This window comes from Vigna umbellata, chromosome 10 (assembly GCF_029865625.1).
Source record: "Vigna umbellata cultivar VRB3 chromosome 10, Vumbellata_1.0, whole genome shotgun sequence".
NCBI lineage: Eukaryota > Viridiplantae > Streptophyta > Magnoliopsida > Fabales > Fabaceae > Vigna > Vigna umbellata.
The window spans coordinates 4,658,999-4,678,370 of record NC_142174.1 but is presented as its reverse complement, the minus strand read 5'-3'; the positions used below and the strand labels follow the sequence as shown (position 1 = coordinate 4,678,370).

Below are 19,372 nucleotides of genomic sequence, written 5' to 3'. Positions count from 1 at the left end.
ACATATGATTATTAATAATATAAATAATTAACCTTAGTTGTTAATAATAACATCAAATAAATATCAATCAAATAATAGCAAATAAAGAATCAGTCCTTTTAGTTACTCTTTAAGTAACTAAATCCCTTCTCATTTAATATATTAATTTTTATTTTAAAACCTTTTAAATTTCTCAAAGGGAGTCTACATATAATATTAATATGCATAGCATAGGTTATTTATAAAGCAGTTATCTTTAATTTCAACGAGGGTAGAAGTGGCAAAGACCAAAACTTGGTGGGAAAGGAACGACGAGACAGTTACAAATTCAAAAGTTCGAAACAAAAACACTGAGCGAGGATTCCAATTTCCAAACCGCAACTCCACCCACTACTCTCATTTCTCGTCACGTCTTTTATCCTTATCTTCCCCAAAGATTCTTGGAATCTCCCAACCCTATTTTTCTCCCTCTTCTCCCTTTTCTTTTTCTCCAAGGCCTCCCTCTTCTGAATTCTGTTTCTTTCAGTGTCGTATCTTTCGATGGAACCTAACGGGATTGGCGAACTCAAGGTACCGTTGTTGCAGCCTCCGGAGGCTGCCGCTGCCGCCGTTAGGACAGTCATGTTTCAACTGAGCGACATCAAGTGTGCTTCGTGCGTAAATTCCGTCGAGGCCGTTGTTGGGGGCCTTAACGGCGTGAAAAGCGTCGCCGTTTCGCCGCTTGATGGCCGCGCTGCCATCAAGTTTGACCCCAAGTTGGTTACTGTAAGTCGGACTCAGGTCTTTTTCTGCTTTGTTATCTTGTAAATGATCAGTTTAGTCCTAGAAGAATGAAAATTCTAATTTAGTTTTTTGAATACGTGAAAAGTTCAAATTTTCTGTTATATTATAACTTAATGAGAAAATAAACTTGAATTATTACTGAGGTCAAACTCTAATCGGGAAAGAGAACAACACTAAAACACCCACTAGGAAATCCATCAATGTTTTCTCCATGTTATTGGCTTTGAAGGACTAATTTGTATAAGTGAGAACTTTTAGTGGCTAAATTGGCTTTTGTTATAACTTACCGAGATGAATTTGTTGTTAAATCTTTGGTGATAATATTTATACTGATCAAATGCTGGTGATATGTTTTTTTTAATGTTAAAATATTGTAGGTGAAACAAATAAAAGAAGGCATAGAGGAGAGTGGGTTTGGAGTTGGTGAGCTTCATGAACAGGACATTGCAGTGTGCCGGGTGCAGATTAAAGGAATGGCATGCACAAGCTGCTCTGAGTCTGTTGAGAACGCCCTTCAAATGGTTGAAGGGGTGAAAAAAGCAATAGTTGGTCTTGCTTTGGAGGAGGCAAAAGTGCACTTTGATCCTAATCTAACAGATGTTGACAAGATAATTGAGACCATAGAGGATACAGGTTTTGGAGCTGATCTTATTAGCTCTGGGAATGATGCAAACAAAGTGTTTCTAAAGCTGGAAGGTGTTGATTCCGTAGAAGATGTAAATTTATTAATGTCTTCTCTTGAGTTAGCTGCGGGGGTGAACCATGTCGAGATGGATTTGTCAGAACATAAAGTTACAGTTAGCTATGATCCGGATGTTACAGGTCCAAGGTCTCTCATTCACCGTGTTCAGGAAGCTAGCTGTGGCCCCAAGAAGTATCAAGCAACCTTATACTCTCCTTCGACGCAAAGAGGAAGGGATAAGGTGAACGAAATCCGTATGTATAGGGACCAATTTTTGTTTAGCTGCTTATTTTCTGTTCCCGTGTTTGTATTTGCCATGGTGCTGCCCATGTTTCCTCCTTATGGAAACTGGTTAAACTACAGGATCCACAACATGCTTACTCTTGGGCTGTTTTTAAGATGGATTCTCTGCACGCCTGTCCAGTTCATAATTGGCAAAAGGTATTATAACCATGAAGAACTATTTATCCTAGTTTCTTTTTTTGTTACTGTTTCTCTTTATTCACCGAAATACAAGTTTATTGTATTGTTTTCAAGAAATTAGAGACTTTCATAGTAATTTACTGTGCCTATTACTAACAGGTTCTATGTTGGATCATATCACGCACTGAAGCGAAAATCTGCTAACATGGATGTGCTTGTTGCACTTGGCACCAATGCTGCTTATTTTTACTCTCTATATATTTTAATAAAAGCACTGACTTCGGATACATTTGAAGGACAAGATTTCTTTGAGACAAGTTCTATGTTGATATCCTTTATTCTATTAGGGAAGTATTTGGAAATTGTGGCTAAAGGGAAAACATCGGATGCTTTAGGAAAGCTCACTCAGCTTGTTCCTGATAAAGCTTATTTAGTAGCAATTGATAATGATGGAAATATAACCACCGAGACAGAAATTGACACTCAACTTATACAAAAAAATGACATAATTAAGATTGTTCCTGGGGCCAAAATTCCTGTTGATGGAATTGTTATAAAAGGGCAAAGCTACGCAAATGAAAGTATGATCACTGGGGAGGCAAGACCTGTTGATAAAAGCCCAGGAGACAAGGTATTATTCTTATATTATGACTCAATTGCTAGTAGTTTTTTAGGTGACAGATTATGACGGCAGATGCATTACAATAAATTAAGGTTGGATATTCAATATTGCACAAAGATGTTTGGAGTGAAAAAGAAACAGAAAATATTAGAAAAATATTATGTGGAAATCGGAAATTACAAAGCAAATGAAAATAATAACTGAAACTGCATTAAAAGTGAACTAATATAGTTTTGGAGAGTCAGTCTCACCTTAACCATGTCTCAATCCGGGCTTTAGGGCTGGGGCTTTTAAAAAGCCTCATATTAAGGGGAAAACAAAATAGGACTTAGTTTTAGAGAAATCCGGTTCAAGGAACTAGTAGTTCGAATGACAGCTTTACATGGTGGGGTGGTAAGAGTATTTTAATTTGATTTTAATTTTGTTTAATATGCTGGACAGGTCATCAGTGGAACCATCAATGAAAATGGATGCTTGCTTGTTAAGGCCACACATGTTGGATCAGACACTGCACTTTCTCAAATAGTTCAACTCGTTGAAGCTGCTCAACTTGCCAAAGCACCAGTTCAAAAACTTGCTGACAATATTTCAAGGGTTTTTGTTCCAATAGTAAGTGTTCTCCTCAACTGTGTGTTACTAGTTTTTTTTTTCTTTCCTTAAAAATCGTTTCATCTACGTGTAGTGACTTAATGTAATACCACCGGAAACACACGCTCTCTGCGCCTGTATGACTACATTTTTATTAAGTTTAATTTCTTTTTAATTTATTAAACTTAATTTGATAATTTTATAATATTTTATTATTATGCATTTGCATAATACAATATGCAAATTGCTAAAATTTAACAATAGTGTATATAATTGTTAAAATTTAACAATAGTGTATATAATTGTTAAAATTTAATTTGTAACCACTATACAGTTTTTCTGGAAAAAAAAACAACTTTGTGATTATTCTTGGACATCTCACATTAATCAGAGATATAACCAAATTATAATTATAGATAAGTGTAGACTTTATCTCTGATGAGCTGATATTGGAAGGTTGAAGTTAAGTTAAAGTACATTTTGTAGGAATTAGGTATATTATTAGCATATATATATATATATATATATATATATATATATATATATATATACTTTTTTTTTATTAAAGTTCAAATTTAAAACAGTTAATTTATTTTTGACAGGGCTTATACAATTATGAAATAAATAAGTGTAAAAAATGTCTTCAAAAAATGTACACCAAAATTTAGCATTGCCTTTATATATAGTTATAGAATAGATATATGCTGATTGTTGAGAATAAACAAATTCACTTAATAAACATGTTTTTGGTGGGCATTCTCTTGCCTGGGTGATCTGGAAAGGGGTCACTTATATTTTTGTAGCGTTTCTATCCTTTCCTGTTCTATGTAGACGCATTACAAAATAGTGGAATATGCCATCAGTTATCTAATACTTTTGTTGTTTCACCTTTATGTTTATATGCTGATATTGTATGACTAAAGGACGGGATGATAAAGACAGTGCATTATTTAAACCTTGCTTGATGTCAGCATTGCAACATTATTTTATAATTTCATTCTTGGGAAGCTGCTTAGTTTGTGGTTGCATCCTTAGGTGGTTGTTGCGGCACTAATAACTTGGCTTGGATGGTTCATTCCTGGGAAAGCTGGTATTTTCCCTAAACATTGGATACCAACAGAAATGGATGCATTCGAGCTTGCTTTACAGTTTGCTATTTCTGTGTTGGTTGTTGCTTGCCCATGTGCTCTGGGACTTGCAACACCAACAGCAGTCATGGTTGCTTCAGGCATGGGTGCTTCTCAAGGTGTGCTCATAAAGGGTGGAAATGCACTGGAAAAGGCACACAAGGTAATGCTATTTCTTTTCCCTGTTACTTCATATCACATTGTAGTATGTAGTAAAACAAAAAAAAGAACTATTTCCCTTGTTTCAACATTCATAATTTTCTTTTTTATGGATGATGCTGGTCTTTCCATTTTTCCTTGTCCAAATTCTTATACTATGATAAATAAACTGCATATATATGAAGCGGGGCAAAAGAATTTGTCAATGCTTATATATTGTTTTCTTGCTGGATGTTGCTAAATGACAATATCTTCTTTCTCAGAATTTTATACGTAGATTGTGCAGTCACAAAATCAAGACTGCACTAAATCATCAAGGTCAATGCCGTATGTGTGTGTGTGTAGGATAGGGGTGTATCGAGTTTTAGGAGTCTTTAAAGGAGAATGAGAGAAATAAATTTGGCATATAACCATCTATGAATGGTTGGGATTAAAAGTTGTTTAACATGACATCTTACACAAGTCAAATGATTTTATCCTTTAATTTTAAACTTTAATGATTTGATCCATTGGTCAAAATTCACTCTCTCATGATGACATGTACGCACACACTCTCTCTCTTTCTCTCTCTCTCACACACACACATATTCCAAGACCAAACTGTTTCATTTTTCATTGCATCTGTGACCTTCATGTTATGCATAATTTTATGAGAATTTTTTTGTTTAAATCTCATTTTAACTGTCCCCAATGCAGGTAACTGTTATTGTGTTTGATAAGACTGGTACTTTAACAGTTGGGAAGCCAGAGGTAGTTAGCGCAGTTCTGTTTTCTGAGTTTTCTATGGAAGAGTTATGTGACATGACAATTGCTGTGGAGGTATTTTTCTATGTTGAATACTGCAGTTATTTGGATATCTGAATATTTGATGTAATTTTGTTATTGGTAACATTTTGGGAGCCTATGATGGAAAGATATTAATATAAGAGAGATTGAATCTAATTTTATAAAACGAAATTGGTTGTCTTGTAATAGAAAAAGAATGTTATCTAAGGTTGGTTTCAAGTGGTTTGTTTTATAATAGATTTCAAATTTGAAAAACACAAGGCAAAGCATTTTATCTTCATCTATAGCATGTTTGTGTGCAAAATTTATTTTGGCACTTTCTTGTAGAGAAAATAAAAATTGTTTCTTTCTGTGTTGATTTCAAACGGTTTATTTTAAAATATATATCAAATAAATTTGAAAAACACAGGACAACAACTTGCTATCTTCATTTGTAGCATGTTCGGTTACAAATTTCTCGAGGGAAATAATATTTTTTTTCTAATAACTTTATGAAGTTAGCAAAAAAAACTATTATTTCCTGAAAAGAAAGTGAACCAAACATATATACCATAAATTTGGCGAGAAAAAATCAATTTGGTGTGTACTACCTCCATTGGATTTGGTATTTAAAATTCACAGTTTGTTGATTGAAGATTATAATTATAAAGGAGAACAGATTTAAATGAGAGTGAAGTTTTTATAATTCAGACATATCTTAATGTATGCAAACTTTTAGGCAAGCAGTGAGCACCCGATAGCAAAAGCTGTTGTGGTACACGCGAAGAGGCTGCGCAAGAAGTTTGGTTCTTCCACGGTGGAAATTTTGGATGTGGATGATTTTGAGGTACACATGGGAGCTGGTGTAAGTGGAAAAGTTGGTGACAGAACGGTTGTAGTTGGAAACAAGAGACTCATGCATGCTTGTAATATTCTAATAGGTTCTCAGGTTGAGAAGTACATCTCTGAAAATGAAAGTCTGGCTAGAACTTGCATTTTAGTTTCAATTGATGGAAAGATTGCTGGTGCATTCTGTGTAACTGATCCTGTAAAGCCAGAGGCTAGACGGGTTGTATCTTTCCTCCACTCCATGGGCATCTCAAGCATCATAGCGACTGGGGATAACCGTGCTACCGCAACTGCTATAGCAAATGAAGTAGGTATTGATGAGGTTTTTGCTGAGACAGATCCTGTTGGCAAAGCTAACAAGGTGAAAGACTTGCAGGTAAAGCTTGTAATCTTTTAAGCTTAAAGAAGATCATGGAGTCCAAATTCTCTACTGAGTTTTTTGGTGTTGTCCTCTACTCACGTTAAAATTACATTGATGTTGGTGCTTTAAAATCTTTTTAATATATTTTAAAACATCAAAATAAGTATTTGTGGGTAATTTTGAAGGCACAACAGAGGAACAACACAGAAAGACCCATCAGAGAATCCAAATTCAAGATCATGCTAAAAGCCACTCTATCAATTGGATCTACTTAACTAACGTAGTTGATACATTTTGCTTGTAGAATGATGTATGAAGGCTTGTTTGTTTCACTTCATACATTTTTTTGGGGGTTTAAAAAGCAATATTTTAGGGCAAGTTTGTACTGCTTGCAGTCAATTTATCATTCACAATTTTATTATTTTCAAACCAAGACCAAAACACTGAAAAAACTTCAGATGTCTTTTCATTGTCTTCTGTTCTGTTTAAATACCATGTTCAAGTGCCCCAGCAACTTCTTAGAAAACTGAGTTTTGTTCACTGAGAACAAACAAATTTGTCAAAACAGTCACTAACAAAGGTTAAACATTTTCTGAATTTTGAAACTTAATCTTGGTGCAGACGAAAGGAATGACTGTGGCAATGGTAGGTGATGGAATAAATGACTCACCAGCCCTGGTTGCTGCTGATGTTGGGATGGCAATTGGTGCTGGAACTGACATAGCCATAGAAGCAGCTGATATAGTTCTGGTCAAAAGCAGTTTGGAAGATGTGATCACAGCCATAGATTTATCCAGAAAGACCATGTCACGCATCCGACTGAACTACATTTGGGCTCTTGGTTACAACATTCTAGGCATGCCAATTGCTGCTGGAGTCTTGTACCCTTTTGCAGGAATCAGATTGCCCCCATGGCTTGCTGGTGCTTGCATGGCTGCTTCTTCTCTTAGTGTGGTTTCATCCTCTCTTCTGCTGCAGTTCTATAAAAAACCTCTGCATATAGAATCCCCTTGATAACAATATTTATGCCTCCAGTTTGATTAATCTCACATTTTGGCCATAAGACAGGTCAGATGTAACTTTTTCTGTTACCCCAGTTGATGCAATTCTTTTACTGCTAAAATTCTGTCAAAAAATGGGTCTGCCTGAAATTCAGAGTTTCATGGAAATAATTTATTTCATTGACCAACATCAATACCAAGTCATGTATCTGCAGTTTAGATCTTGAGGTTGTTGGAACAAGAGATTGGAAATGAATCAGGAATCTCTATTAACAGGTTCCATTGTTAAGATTGCTAAATGACACTCAATGGAATGAGTGTTCTTCAAGATATTGGTTAAAGAATTAAAAGGAGAAATCTTATTGAAAATTATGTATTTTTATCCATCCCAATAAAAAAAATTACATGTAATTTCTTAATTAGGGTGCTAAGCATTTGTCAAAATTGTAACATTTAAGTAACAATGTGAATTATTATGAAATTTTGTTTGAATATGCTAGAACAAAACAGTTTGAAATGGAAGGAATAAGATTTAGCCCAATCCAAAATAATAAGATTAAGTTTAACATTGAAAATTTGGTTTATATTTATTTTTGGTGAGTATATTATCTAGAAGTCTATATTAATGCCCCCATTTACTTCTCCACCAAGCTGCAAGTAGACCAAGTTGACGCATTGCCATTATCTTTATTCAAACGTCTGCTTCAACTTTACTTTATGCATCAGTATCATTTCTTTCTAAGGAACAATCTTCCACAACCCACCGACACTTCGTGTTTCGTGTTTTCGTGTCATGTTCGCACTGATGGGAAAATTCACAATTTTGCATTTTTATTTTTAGATGTTTTAGCTTCAAGTTTGTTAGAGTATTATTGTTTGTGTTTATCATCTATACAAGTTGTCCACTTATATTTCTCACAATTTCTTTTACCAGCATCTTAAAGGATCAAAGAAGTACAAATATATATTTATATTGCACTTGATTTCGGTTTTTAGATTATGTGAAACTATTAAATATATTAAATTATATTTCTCACTAAAATTTTACTTTGTTCGATTGTATTTTTGTCAGGAGTCTTTTCTTTTTAAAATATATTTCAAAAGATTATAAGAGTATTGAAGATGTATTTCGGTTTTTAAATTATGTGAAACTATTAAATATATTAAATTATATTTCTCACTGAAATTGTACTTTGTTCAATTGTATTTTGGTCAGGAGTCTTTTCTTTTTAAAATATATTTCAAAAGATTACAAGAGGATTGAAGATGTATTTAACTTCAACTTTTAACATATGACACTATTAAACATCTTATACCTAAGTAAGTTAGGTGGACTATTAAACATATTAGTGAGACTATTAAACTTATAAGATTATGTTTCTCTCTAAAATTAATTTCTCGAATTTGAAAAAATTATCCATATTTTACTCTTTTATTTCCATCAATTAGCTATTAAATTTATAGATATGGAGAAAAGTTATAGAATAAAATATACATATGTTATTTGTAAAACCCTTAAAAATTAAGTAGTAGATGTAATAGAGTATCAAGGAGTTTCATTATCTAAAAAGTTTTATTTCTCTAAAATTCTTTCTTAAGTTTTTTTTTTACTTTCTCTCTAAAAATTTTAATCCCTTACTCATTTATCTAAAGATGAGAGATCATTGAAAGGAGATCTTCAATTTTAGCCGATAAATTTCAGCTAAAAAGTAAGTTGATTTCTATTATTTTCATTAAATCTGGGGGCATGTTATCAAATTTGCGAGTTAACTCGTTAACTCGGTCGAGTTTACAACTTCACTCAATGCTTCCGAGCTCGGAAGCAAACTCAAAAATGGTGTAGAATCAATAAGCTCGCTGGTGGACTAGGTAGACTCGCTTGAAATTGCGATCTTGCTTCCGATTTGGTGAGTTTGTAAAGAAATTTTTAAAATGTAAAACGAAGTCGTTTTTTGCACACCAGATTAGGTTTTCTGATCTAGGGTCAGTGACGAAGCTCATCTTCTTCGTTCCTCTCTTGCGATTCAACAGACACTGCTCTCGTTCTTTCGATTCATCTTCTTCGTTCCTTCTTGCGGTCTCACTTGCACCCTAACTGGAGTTGTCGTGAGCACGCTTATTCGCCATCGTGAGTGCCTCGCTTGCCATCGCCCACCATGTCCTTATCAGTAGTGGTCGCACACCTCCTTCGTGTGCCTCTGTTTCGCACTCAGTGGTGCTTATCATCTCACAATTCTTATGTTTTTAAGCTCAACTCTACACTGTTTTCAAAGTGGTTTATGCACTGTTTGGTTGTTCGTGTGCCTCTGTTAAGTATAATGTTGTTGTGTTTAAGTTCTAAAGAAAGCCATCTACCACACCGCATGGTTTTTATGTCTAGTAGTGAAAAAACATATTTTATGTTTGGAAGAACATCAAATTCATTATTAGAGGATCACATGATTACACTTTTTTTTACATTTCAATTTATATTTCAATTTATGTTTTAATCTATGTTTTATAATATTTATATGAACAATATTTTTATGATTTTATTTATTTGAAATTATATAATTGTGTGGATTTATTTGAATTAGAATAATATTTATATAATTTTTTTCATGTAAAGTAAGCTCTTACGAGTTTACAAATCGAGTTTACGTAAACTCTCGAGTTTAACAACCTTGTTTGGTGGTTTGCATGTGGGTGGTTTCTTTGTTAATATGAGGTTTGAGTATTCTCTAAAACTTTTTGTTGATAAGTTGTACTGTCCTGATCAAATTGTTGTGGTTTGTGGGAACAAATAGAGACTTAGAAGCTGTGAGAGATGTTTTAGAGCCGGTAGTATCTTTCGAACGTCAAACAAGTAAGGGAAGCTAGTTTATTTAATTTTAATTGATAGACATGTTATATTTGATGTTGGTATGATGATATGGTGGTTGATTGGTGAAATATAATTGAATTGTGAGATTTAGTATGTTGAGTTACTTGTAAAAGTGGTGTGTTGAACTGAAAACTTATGAATACTTTTGTGTAGTTGGTTTGACGATGTGAAAGTTGTTTCTTAATGAATTGTTGTAGAACTTTGATTGGGAATAAGTTAGAAGAATTGTGAGCTTTGGGTATAAAATGGAGGTTTTGACAGGTCAAATTCTAGGTTTTGGAAAAATTCTGCAGTTTTAGAAACTATCTTTAGGCCATTTAGGACTTAGTTGGCCTCTTATTTTGAAAAAAAAAACTAATTTTTATGCATTGAATTCATATCTAATTGAGTAAATTTGTATCTAATCTAAGTTCTAAACATGTTTACTGATAAAATATAGTGTTAAGAATACTAATCTGGTATTGTGAATGGGTTTAGAGTGCATTTAAATCAAGTTTAGGAGTTGATGTCATCTGTGAGCAATCCTAGAAGGCATTGAGCATTATAAAACCCAAAAACTACTAAGTTCCAGTACGCTTTTAGACACTTAGCTATAAAATAAAACATACAATACTTATATTTTTAATAATTTATATCAGTTAAAAGACATAATGTTTCTATATACTATTATTATAAATAAGATAAAAGTAGAAAATTTTAATATTATTTTTAAATAATAAATAATATGTATTAATTACGCTGGTATTTTGAAAATTATAATTAAATTATTTTAGTTTATTTCAAGTTAGTTTAAATATAAAAGTTAAAAAAATTGAACATCCATCTAACACCAACAAAATAATATTTATAAAATAATTTAAAATGAATGAACTTACAAACTAGAAAAAGATATTTTTTTATTAGATATGAAACAGGGGTATGAAGATTAAAAGGATTACAAGAAACTTTTTCCTTCTCCAAAATATTCATAAAGAAATCTTTATGGTATTTAAGAACTACTCTAAATCCACCTTGATTTATGTCTCTAACCCTACCAAGAAATCTTCAATATATTTTCAATTATCTCGTAATTGGTATGCACATTTAATCGATTATACAGTGTAAGGATTAATGAAGTGCTTTCAATTGTGTTTCTAAATATAACGAACCCGATTATCATTTTCAAAATTATTTTCTATATTTTTTTCAGTATTCTCTTATATAAAATAATTGCAGTTGATATTACACGTGTTACATACTCAAAAAAAAGTTCCAAAACGTAACTTAGAAGCATTGGTTTTTGCATCTTTTGATATCATTTTTTTGCTTGTTAAAGCATTTGGTTACTTTGACTACTTTATTCTTTGATCTTAATTTGTTGTGTATTTGTCAATTTAAGATATCTTAATTGTAAATATGCGGAAGGCTGCTTATATTAAATGCAAATACAACAACTAACTCATTACACATGTTACATAATTAATATGACATTAAATATCGATAAATATATTTAATTTAGGTATGATTGACATTTGGTGATTATTTGTTTGATGAACAATATTTTCGTGTGGTTTTGTTGCTTCAATATAAAGTTTACTGTCATAAAAAATATAAGACATATAGGTATGTTTTAATTACAAAAAAATCTTTTTTTGTATTAATCCAAATTGTGGTTAATTACTGATGACTTTCTTTTTATTAGTGTTATTAATGTGTCAATGTTTTATATGGTAAATTCACTTAGCTATTATCACACACACTCTATATTTGATTTATCCTAAGGTTAATTATTTTTTGAAATGATCACAATCATGCTCATTAGTTTACAATGGGTTAATAACTTAGATAAAATTCATATATACCAATAAACAATAAGGAAGGTGTATTCAAAATTCTTAGAAATAGCTAATATGACATTTATAAATATTCTACAAATAATAAAAATAATATAATTATATAATATTTGTCACGACACGCCAAAATGTATTAAAAAAACATTTACCACAATTTAACTTGTTAAAAATAAATAATAAATATAACAACTTGAAAATGTATCTAGATAACTATTGTATGGTCTAAAAACTTGCTAATCTCTTTATAGAATTTTACCCAAAAAAAGAACTCTAACTGGTACTCTATGAACCTTTTTGTCAAATATTAATCCATTAAAGTATGAAATATATTCCACAATATTACACCATCATGAGTTTTAGGGAATCATATATATATATATATATATATATATATATATATATATATATATATATATATATAGGTTATCAACTAAACAATTCACAATTTTCCAAAGTAGCATTAAATTCACCAATTAAAATACACAATTTATTTGAACAATCATGTAAAATAAACCTTATCAACTAATTTAGCCCAATGAACATCCCTTTAATGAGCATTATAGAAAAAATCGATTCATATTTAAGCTAAAAATAGTTTTAATTTATATTTTTTTAGTACGTGAAAATCAATATTTCCGTAATACTTAAATACTAAAAGGTTGAACTTACATTATTAAACTATAATGAGTAATTTAAAAAAATAATAATTGATAGGGTAAAATGTCTTTGTTTTCAAAAGCAGATAGAACAGTATCTCAAGGTCTAGTCAACTACTCTGATTATTCCCTTACAGAAGAAGGTCCATAATAACTCTAATCTGGCACGAAGGGACCTTCGTAAGTCCTTTTCATTCACAATATTCCAAACCCACCAATATACTATTCTCAATCTCTCAATAAACATTCATTTTTTAGTAATATATATTTTTCCCTACAACAAGGCAACGACAAATTAAATCACAAATTTTATTCATAATCAACAAATTTTTTATTTAAAAGAAATACATTGTAGCACAATATTATTTTATCACATCAACACATTTAAATTTATATTATCCTGTCAATATTATTATTGGATATATTCAACATGGAATTATGAAAAATATTAAAATTATTCCATTAAAAAGTTTAAAAAAAATCACAAAAACGTTAACTAGAATTTAAAATTAACTAAAAAAATCTCTAAACTTAAAAAAAATAAAGGCTTAATACCCTATTTTGTCCCCAGTTTCGCTCGCAAATGTCAAATTAGTCCATCCTTTAAAATATGTGTCAATTACGTCATCACTTAATAAAATTTGCATCAATGAAATCCCTTCCGTTAAATCCATACAAACCAAACATTATTTTGAATCAATAAAAATTAAGACCTACTGTACAAAAAGTCAACGTTATTGTTGAACTCTATTCGTGTTCTCATCTTCCCAGATATAAACGCAATTCCAAAATCCAATAATCCTATTTAAGGAGAAAAAAAGCTGAATCAAATAGAAAGATATCTTGAACTTCATGCAATGGCCGTAGCAGTGATTTCTCTGTTCATCTTGTTTTTCTCATTCTCCATATCCAGTAAGTCATTTTCCTACCAAAACTTACAAATATATTTGAATCAAGTATGTGTTTGGTTTTGCATTTTGAATCTATAATCGCGTTTCACATGGGAAAAAAAAGAAGGTTATGGATTCTGAAATTTTGGATCGTGAAACAGGAGGTGATATTTCAGGGGAAGTGGGAGTGAACTATGGGCGATTGGGGACAAACCTTCCTCCGCCGAGAATCTCGGTGCGTCTGATACAGTCGCTTCTGAAAGCCAAGCGCGTGAAAATCTACGACGCAAACGCGGAAATTCTGGAAGCGCTTCGGAACACGGGAATTCAGGTGTCGATCATGCTACCGAACGAGCTTGTGGTGAACGCCTCCACCAACCAGACATTCTCGAACCAATGGGTTAGATCCAACATCGTACCCTTCTACCCAGAAACGCTCATCCGCTACCTCCTCGTCGGCAACGAACTCATTAGCAGCACAGGTGCGTTTCGAACCAGCTTTTTGCCACTTTTAAGCAGATTCCGTTAGTTCTTCAAATTAACTTCTTATAATTTTTCAATCATTAAAATGATAGTATTCAACGCTCAAACTATTATAATATCAGACAATGCAAGGTAAATTGTCTTGATGAGTTAATTGTTCTTAATTAATTAATCTATTTCTTTGTAATTGGATTATATCCTTATTTATTTTTTTATAGTATTTATTTCAATTAAAAAATATATTAAAATAATCTTATAAGACTAATATTTAATTAATATTTTGTTCAATTATTGAATTTTATAAAGTTTACATTCTAATTAATTTTTAAAATGGAAAATAATTTTTCTTTTATATAGGATCTTATTTAAACTTCGGAATTTTATATTATATTAATATAGTAAAAAAAGGTTTTATAGGTTTAAACTGATGTTTTGGAGTATGTGAGGCGGATATTGTTGATAATATATTTTTGGTGGTAAAATATGTTTCTTACTTAATACCCTTTTTATTCTTTTAAGAAGCAAATTAATTTTATCCACTTACACAATAGGTATTTAAAAAAAAACACATACGAACATCTTATATATAATTTTTCAAATCTGGTCTTTAAACTATATATATATATATATATATATATATATATATATATATATATATATATATATGTGTGTGTGTGTGTGTGTGTAATTAAATTATATATAATCGAGTATTTGATTTATACTTGTTAACGGAATTTTGTTAAATAGATTTATTATTTTAGATGTGTTATTATAAATAGAGTCAAGCTAAATTTTACATAGATAATTCACTTACTAACTTAGTCTTACGGGTCTTAGACTTTGAAAACAACGAGTTTAACCAAGTTCTTTAATTCTGTGTAAAATATAGAATTAAATGTTTTTAAATGTTTTTTTTTGTAACTTAAGACTAATGGTGTAATATGTTTCAATCTTTGACTTTTCAAAACATATGTTCTTTTTTCTATTTTGCAGAATAGTGTAAAATATCCGCCATCTTAATTTTCAATTCTATCTATAACGTAGACGAAAAGGAACAAATAGCTTTTTGGTAATATTTTATTTTGTAGTTTAGATTTAAAGATTAAAATAATTAAGTCACAGATTTTCAGGATTTGGGTGCAGATTTATATATTTATTTGTTTCAACTTGCATACGTCAATCTAAGCAAATACAATAGCTTTTAATTGATGTACACACATTTTGACTTTTTTTTTCCTCAATAAACTCCTTTCGAAAAGTAATTATGTCAACACTCTTTACTACATACTAAAGTTACTTTTTCATGTTGACAATTGGATATTTGAAAAGTCGATTTTACAATATGAGATAACTCATTAATGCTAGAAAACTATTTAGAATTTGATCTTGGTGAGAGGATTTTGGTCCCTTCTTTCTCTAAATTCTTTATCTTATCCATGATTTTTTGAAAAATAAAAATTAAAAAATTTCATTAAAATTGACGTTCCTAAATTATAAGTATATAGATAAATTTGATTCATAATTCATTTAATTTTGGTATTGACTCTCTCTCATCACATCACAGGCAACGAAACATGGGCCCACATTGTTCCCGCGATGCACCGAATCTCACACTCTCTGAAAGTTTTCCGTTTGCATAAGGTAAAAATCGGAACTCCACACGCCATGGACGTTTTGCAATCGTCGTTTCCACCCTCAAACGGCACTTTCAGAAACGACATAGCACTTCCCATAATCAAGCCAATGTTACAGTTCCTCCACAAAACACGCTCCTTCTTCTTCCTAGACGTGTACCCGTTTTTCGCGTGGGCCTCCGACCCGACCAACATTAACCTCCCTTACACTCTCTTCGAGTCCAGAAACATCACGGTAACGGACTCGTTAACTGGGTTAATCTACACTAACCTGTTCGACCAGATGGTTGACGCCGTTTATTTCGCCATGAAACGTCTCGGGTACCCGGGTATTCGGATCTTCATCGCCGAAACGGGTTGGCCCAATGGGGGAGACTTGGACCAAGTTGGCGCCAACGTCCACAATGCTGCCACGTATAACAGAAACGTAGTGAAGAGGCTTACCCAAAAACCGGTTTTGGGAACCCCGGCTCGACCGGGTTTGGTTCTTCCGGCTTTCATATTTTCGCTTTATAATGAGAACTTAAAGCCGGGTTTAGGTTCGGAGCGTCATTTTGGGTTGTTGTACCCGAACGAGTCGAGGGTTTACGACATTGATCTCTCCGGCAGGACTCCGGAGTCGGAGCTTGCGCCAGTACCGCCGGCGATGGATTATAAAGGGAAGGCGTGGTGTGTAGTGGCAGAGGGGGCGAATGTGACGGAGGTGGCGGCGGCGTTATCTTATGCTTGCTCGCAGGGAAATGGAACGTGTGACCCGATTCAACCTGGGAACCCGTGTTATAAACCCGATTCGGTGACGGGTCATGCCGATTACGCGTTCAGTGCTTATTGGGCTCAGTTTAGGCGCGTGGGAGGAACGTGCTTTTTCAATGGGCTTGCAACCCAAACAGCAAAGGATCCAAGTAAGTTTTGTTTTGCAGAATTAGTAAATTTGCAAAGTGGTTTCGTAATAGGCCTATTTCTTATAATTTCTTTAAAATAAATCACTTTTAAGTTTTCAAATTATTCGTATATTTTAAACCAACTAAAAGAATATAAAATATATTCTAAAAAGTGAACTTTATGACTAATCAGAATATAAATTAGCTTTTTTCTTTTAAAAAAAATTCTAAAATAGTTATTAGATTATTTATATCATAATCAGTTTTTTATTCATTAAAAACTGATACAATATATGCACAGATTGTCCAAATATTTTTTTTATACTATCATCTAATCACAAACTTTCATATGTTATAATTTATTTATTTTACAGTAAATATTTAAAATATGATATCAAGAATGATTTTAATTAGTTGATAGTAAAAATTTTTGAAATCCTTTGCGGAAAAGAAATAAAAAAACTTTATTTTTTAAATAAAAAATTAACTGGTTTTGTTTTAAAGCTACAAACATGAAAACAAGGACTAAGTTAAGCACAATTAATGTTTTTTAAAGACTAACTATATCATGAAAACACAAATAATGTTATAAGACAAAAAATATCCACGTTCATGATATTGACGAACAAAATAGTCATTTCCTTAGGGATTAATTTTTTAGTACTACAGTTTTTAAAATTTCTTAGTTTATGGACTGCATATTAGGTTTATAATTAGAGATTTTTTTCTGTAATATTTTATGTATCCATATACTTCTTTTTCTGATAGAAATTCTTTTAGATTAACATTTTTTTTGGAAACTAATAAAGTAGGTTTAATTAGTATTTAAACATTATATTTATTTTAAAACCAATTAATTCAAGAAGAGTAAACTGGAGCTTCGTATTAAATTAAATTCAAAATCCAAATTTTAAAATAGAAGATAGAAGATTGGTTTGTACTGATTTGAAGCGAAACCAATCAAAAAGAGAAATAGTTAATTCAGTGGAAAATAATGAATTTGAATAAAAAGTTTATTAGTACATATCATAGATTTAATTGAATCAATGAAAGTTGGCAAGTTAGATTTTAGTATAATGTTAAAATTCTTCTTAGATATATATTTTTTAAATATAAATATTTTTTGTTATTAAAAAGTTAATGGAGAAAATAAAATAAAAATTATTTTTTAAAATAATAGTTATTTGAAAATATTAATAAATAAATTACTCCTACTAAACATGTTTCGAATTGGTAAATCCATTTAGTATTACTTATTATCCATCATTTCTATATTTTATTTTATCTAATATAATTTCTTTTTTTTGGTCGTTTTATAGGTTATGCTTCTTGCAAGTTCCCGAGTGTGACGCTTTGAATACCTGTCTGTAAATCAAATGGACTGTCGCCAAAAGTTGTCCTGTCATATTTATTAATCTATTTATAGTTGCATTTCTTTCCTAGCATGTTTCACACAAATAAAAGAAATGGAATACATAAAAATAAGTTGGTATTAATTAAAAATTATTTGGTTAAAATAAATAAAAATTGTAAAAATAAATAAATAAGGATAAGTAAAACATAAATAAATAAAATACGTAAAAATTAATATAGACAACTTTGTATATATATATATATATATATATATATATATATATATATATATATATATATATATATATTTTATTTTATCTAACAAACATCTCATTTTATTTCTATTCATACTTATCCTGTAAGTCAAATTGTTGTTTATATATGATATTATAAATAATATTTAAACAACGGGATAACTAAAATAACATAAGTAAAATTGTTGGAATTAAATTTTACAAGTTTAATTTCTAATGTATTACTTTAAATAGTTTATATATATATATATATATATATATATATATAAACTATTTATTTATTTTTATTACTCACAAGAACACGTTAACTTATGAAATGGAGATATTTAAACAGAGTTTTAAAATCATTTTGGAAAATCTTTTCATCGAACAACCTATCAAACCTTATATATAAGGTTCATCTAATGCTTTTATAAACCACCGTCGTAAAACTATGTTAAAAGCTTTATGGAAAGATAGCCAAAAGGTAATGCAACACATATCAGAAGATAACGACAATAACATTGATTTTATATTATATTGTTCATCCTAAACAACGTCTTAATATCTCATTTAATAATATAAAGTTATTAAATAAAATATTATAAAATTATAAATTAAAACAGATAACTAGAAATATATATAATATTAATACAATTATACAAAATAATAATTATAATAATAAAATATATACAAACTAATTATAGAGTATGTGAGTTTATTTAAAAGGAAAGAACTCATATATAAAACAATTAAAAGAAACAACATTTTCGTTCTCCATTAGAGACATATCATTACTTAACTTTATGTAAAACATAAAGAATATAAAACATAAGCTAGTGCACAAAAGAATTATCATAAATTATATTAATTATAAATTAAACAAGCATAAAGTATAATAACTCATAATAAATTGCACAAATAATTAACATCGGACACAATTATCCGGTTACATGCTTTTGACATTGGACTTCACTGTAAGTGTGCATTTTAAGTATTTATACTCTACACATTCATGGACAAAGGAATTATCACCCTACTACTCACAAGGTTCACTAGTGCAACAAAGAGAAACGACAGCAGTTGTTTTTGACAATACGCTTCGATTTTCGAACTGAGGCCTATACTGGCGAGGTAAAAAGGTGGGAACTTTTGGCCTCGGTTCCAACCGAGGTAATATGCCTAAGGTTTCTGCTTCAATTCTTCTA

The 19,372-nt window shown here is 30.9% G+C and overlaps 2 protein-coding genes across 2 annotated transcripts; both read left to right on the top strand.

The window, feature by feature from the left end:
- The first annotated feature begins 343 nt into the window (after positions 1-343).
- On the top strand, positions 344-7,628 carry LOC148191717 (copper-transporting ATPase HMA4-like). The gene is made up of 8 exons (XM_088100309.1): positions 344-744; positions 1,140-1,885; positions 2,027-2,498; positions 2,931-3,098; positions 4,113-4,367; positions 5,060-5,182; positions 5,868-6,353; positions 6,960-7,628. Exons 1-8 carry the CDS (start codon positions 520-522, stop codon positions 7,350-7,352), a joined length of 2,868 nt encoding a protein of 955 aa, XP_087956435.1. The 5' UTR covers positions 344-519; the 3' UTR covers positions 7,353-7,628.
- Positions 7,629-13,390: 5,762 nt separating this feature from the next.
- LOC148191716 (putative glucan endo-1,3-beta-glucosidase A6) lies at positions 13,391-18,013 on the top strand. The gene is made up of 4 exons (XM_088100311.1): positions 13,391-13,602; positions 13,742-14,062; positions 15,628-16,599; positions 17,898-18,013. Exons 1-4 carry the CDS (start codon positions 13,548-13,550, stop codon positions 17,933-17,935), a joined length of 1,386 nt encoding a protein of 461 aa, XP_087956437.1. The 5' UTR covers positions 13,391-13,547; the 3' UTR covers positions 17,936-18,013.
- Positions 18,014-19,372: the final 1,359 nt, after the last annotated feature.

What these genes read in the sequence shown, in the direction of transcription:
- LOC148191717 (XM_088100309.1), top strand. Translation starts at nt 520, where the DNA reads ATGGAACCTAACGGGATTGGCGAACTCAAGGTACCGTTGTTGCAGCCT. An exon ending in CAGTTCATAATTGGCAAAAG is followed by an intron (nt 1,886 to 2,026) that starts GTATTATAACCA and finishes TATTACTAACAG; the next exon opens with GTTCTATGTTGGATCATATC. An exon ending in CAAGGGTTTTTGTTCCAATA is followed by an intron (nt 3,099 to 4,112) that starts GTAAGTGTTCTC and finishes TTGCATCCTTAG; the next exon opens with GTGGTTGTTGCGGCACTAAT.
- LOC148191716 (XM_088100311.1), top strand. Translation starts at nt 13,548, where the DNA reads ATGGCCGTAGCAGTGATTTCTCTGTTCATCTTGTTTTTCTCATTCTCC. An exon ending in CGAACTCATTAGCAGCACAG is followed by an intron (nt 14,063 to 15,627) that starts GTGCGTTTCGAA and finishes ATCACATCACAG; the next exon opens with GCAACGAAACATGGGCCCAC. An exon ending in CCAAACAGCAAAGGATCCAA is followed by an intron (nt 16,600 to 17,897) that starts GTAAGTTTTGTT and finishes GTCGTTTTATAG; the next exon opens with GTTATGCTTCTTGCAAGTTC.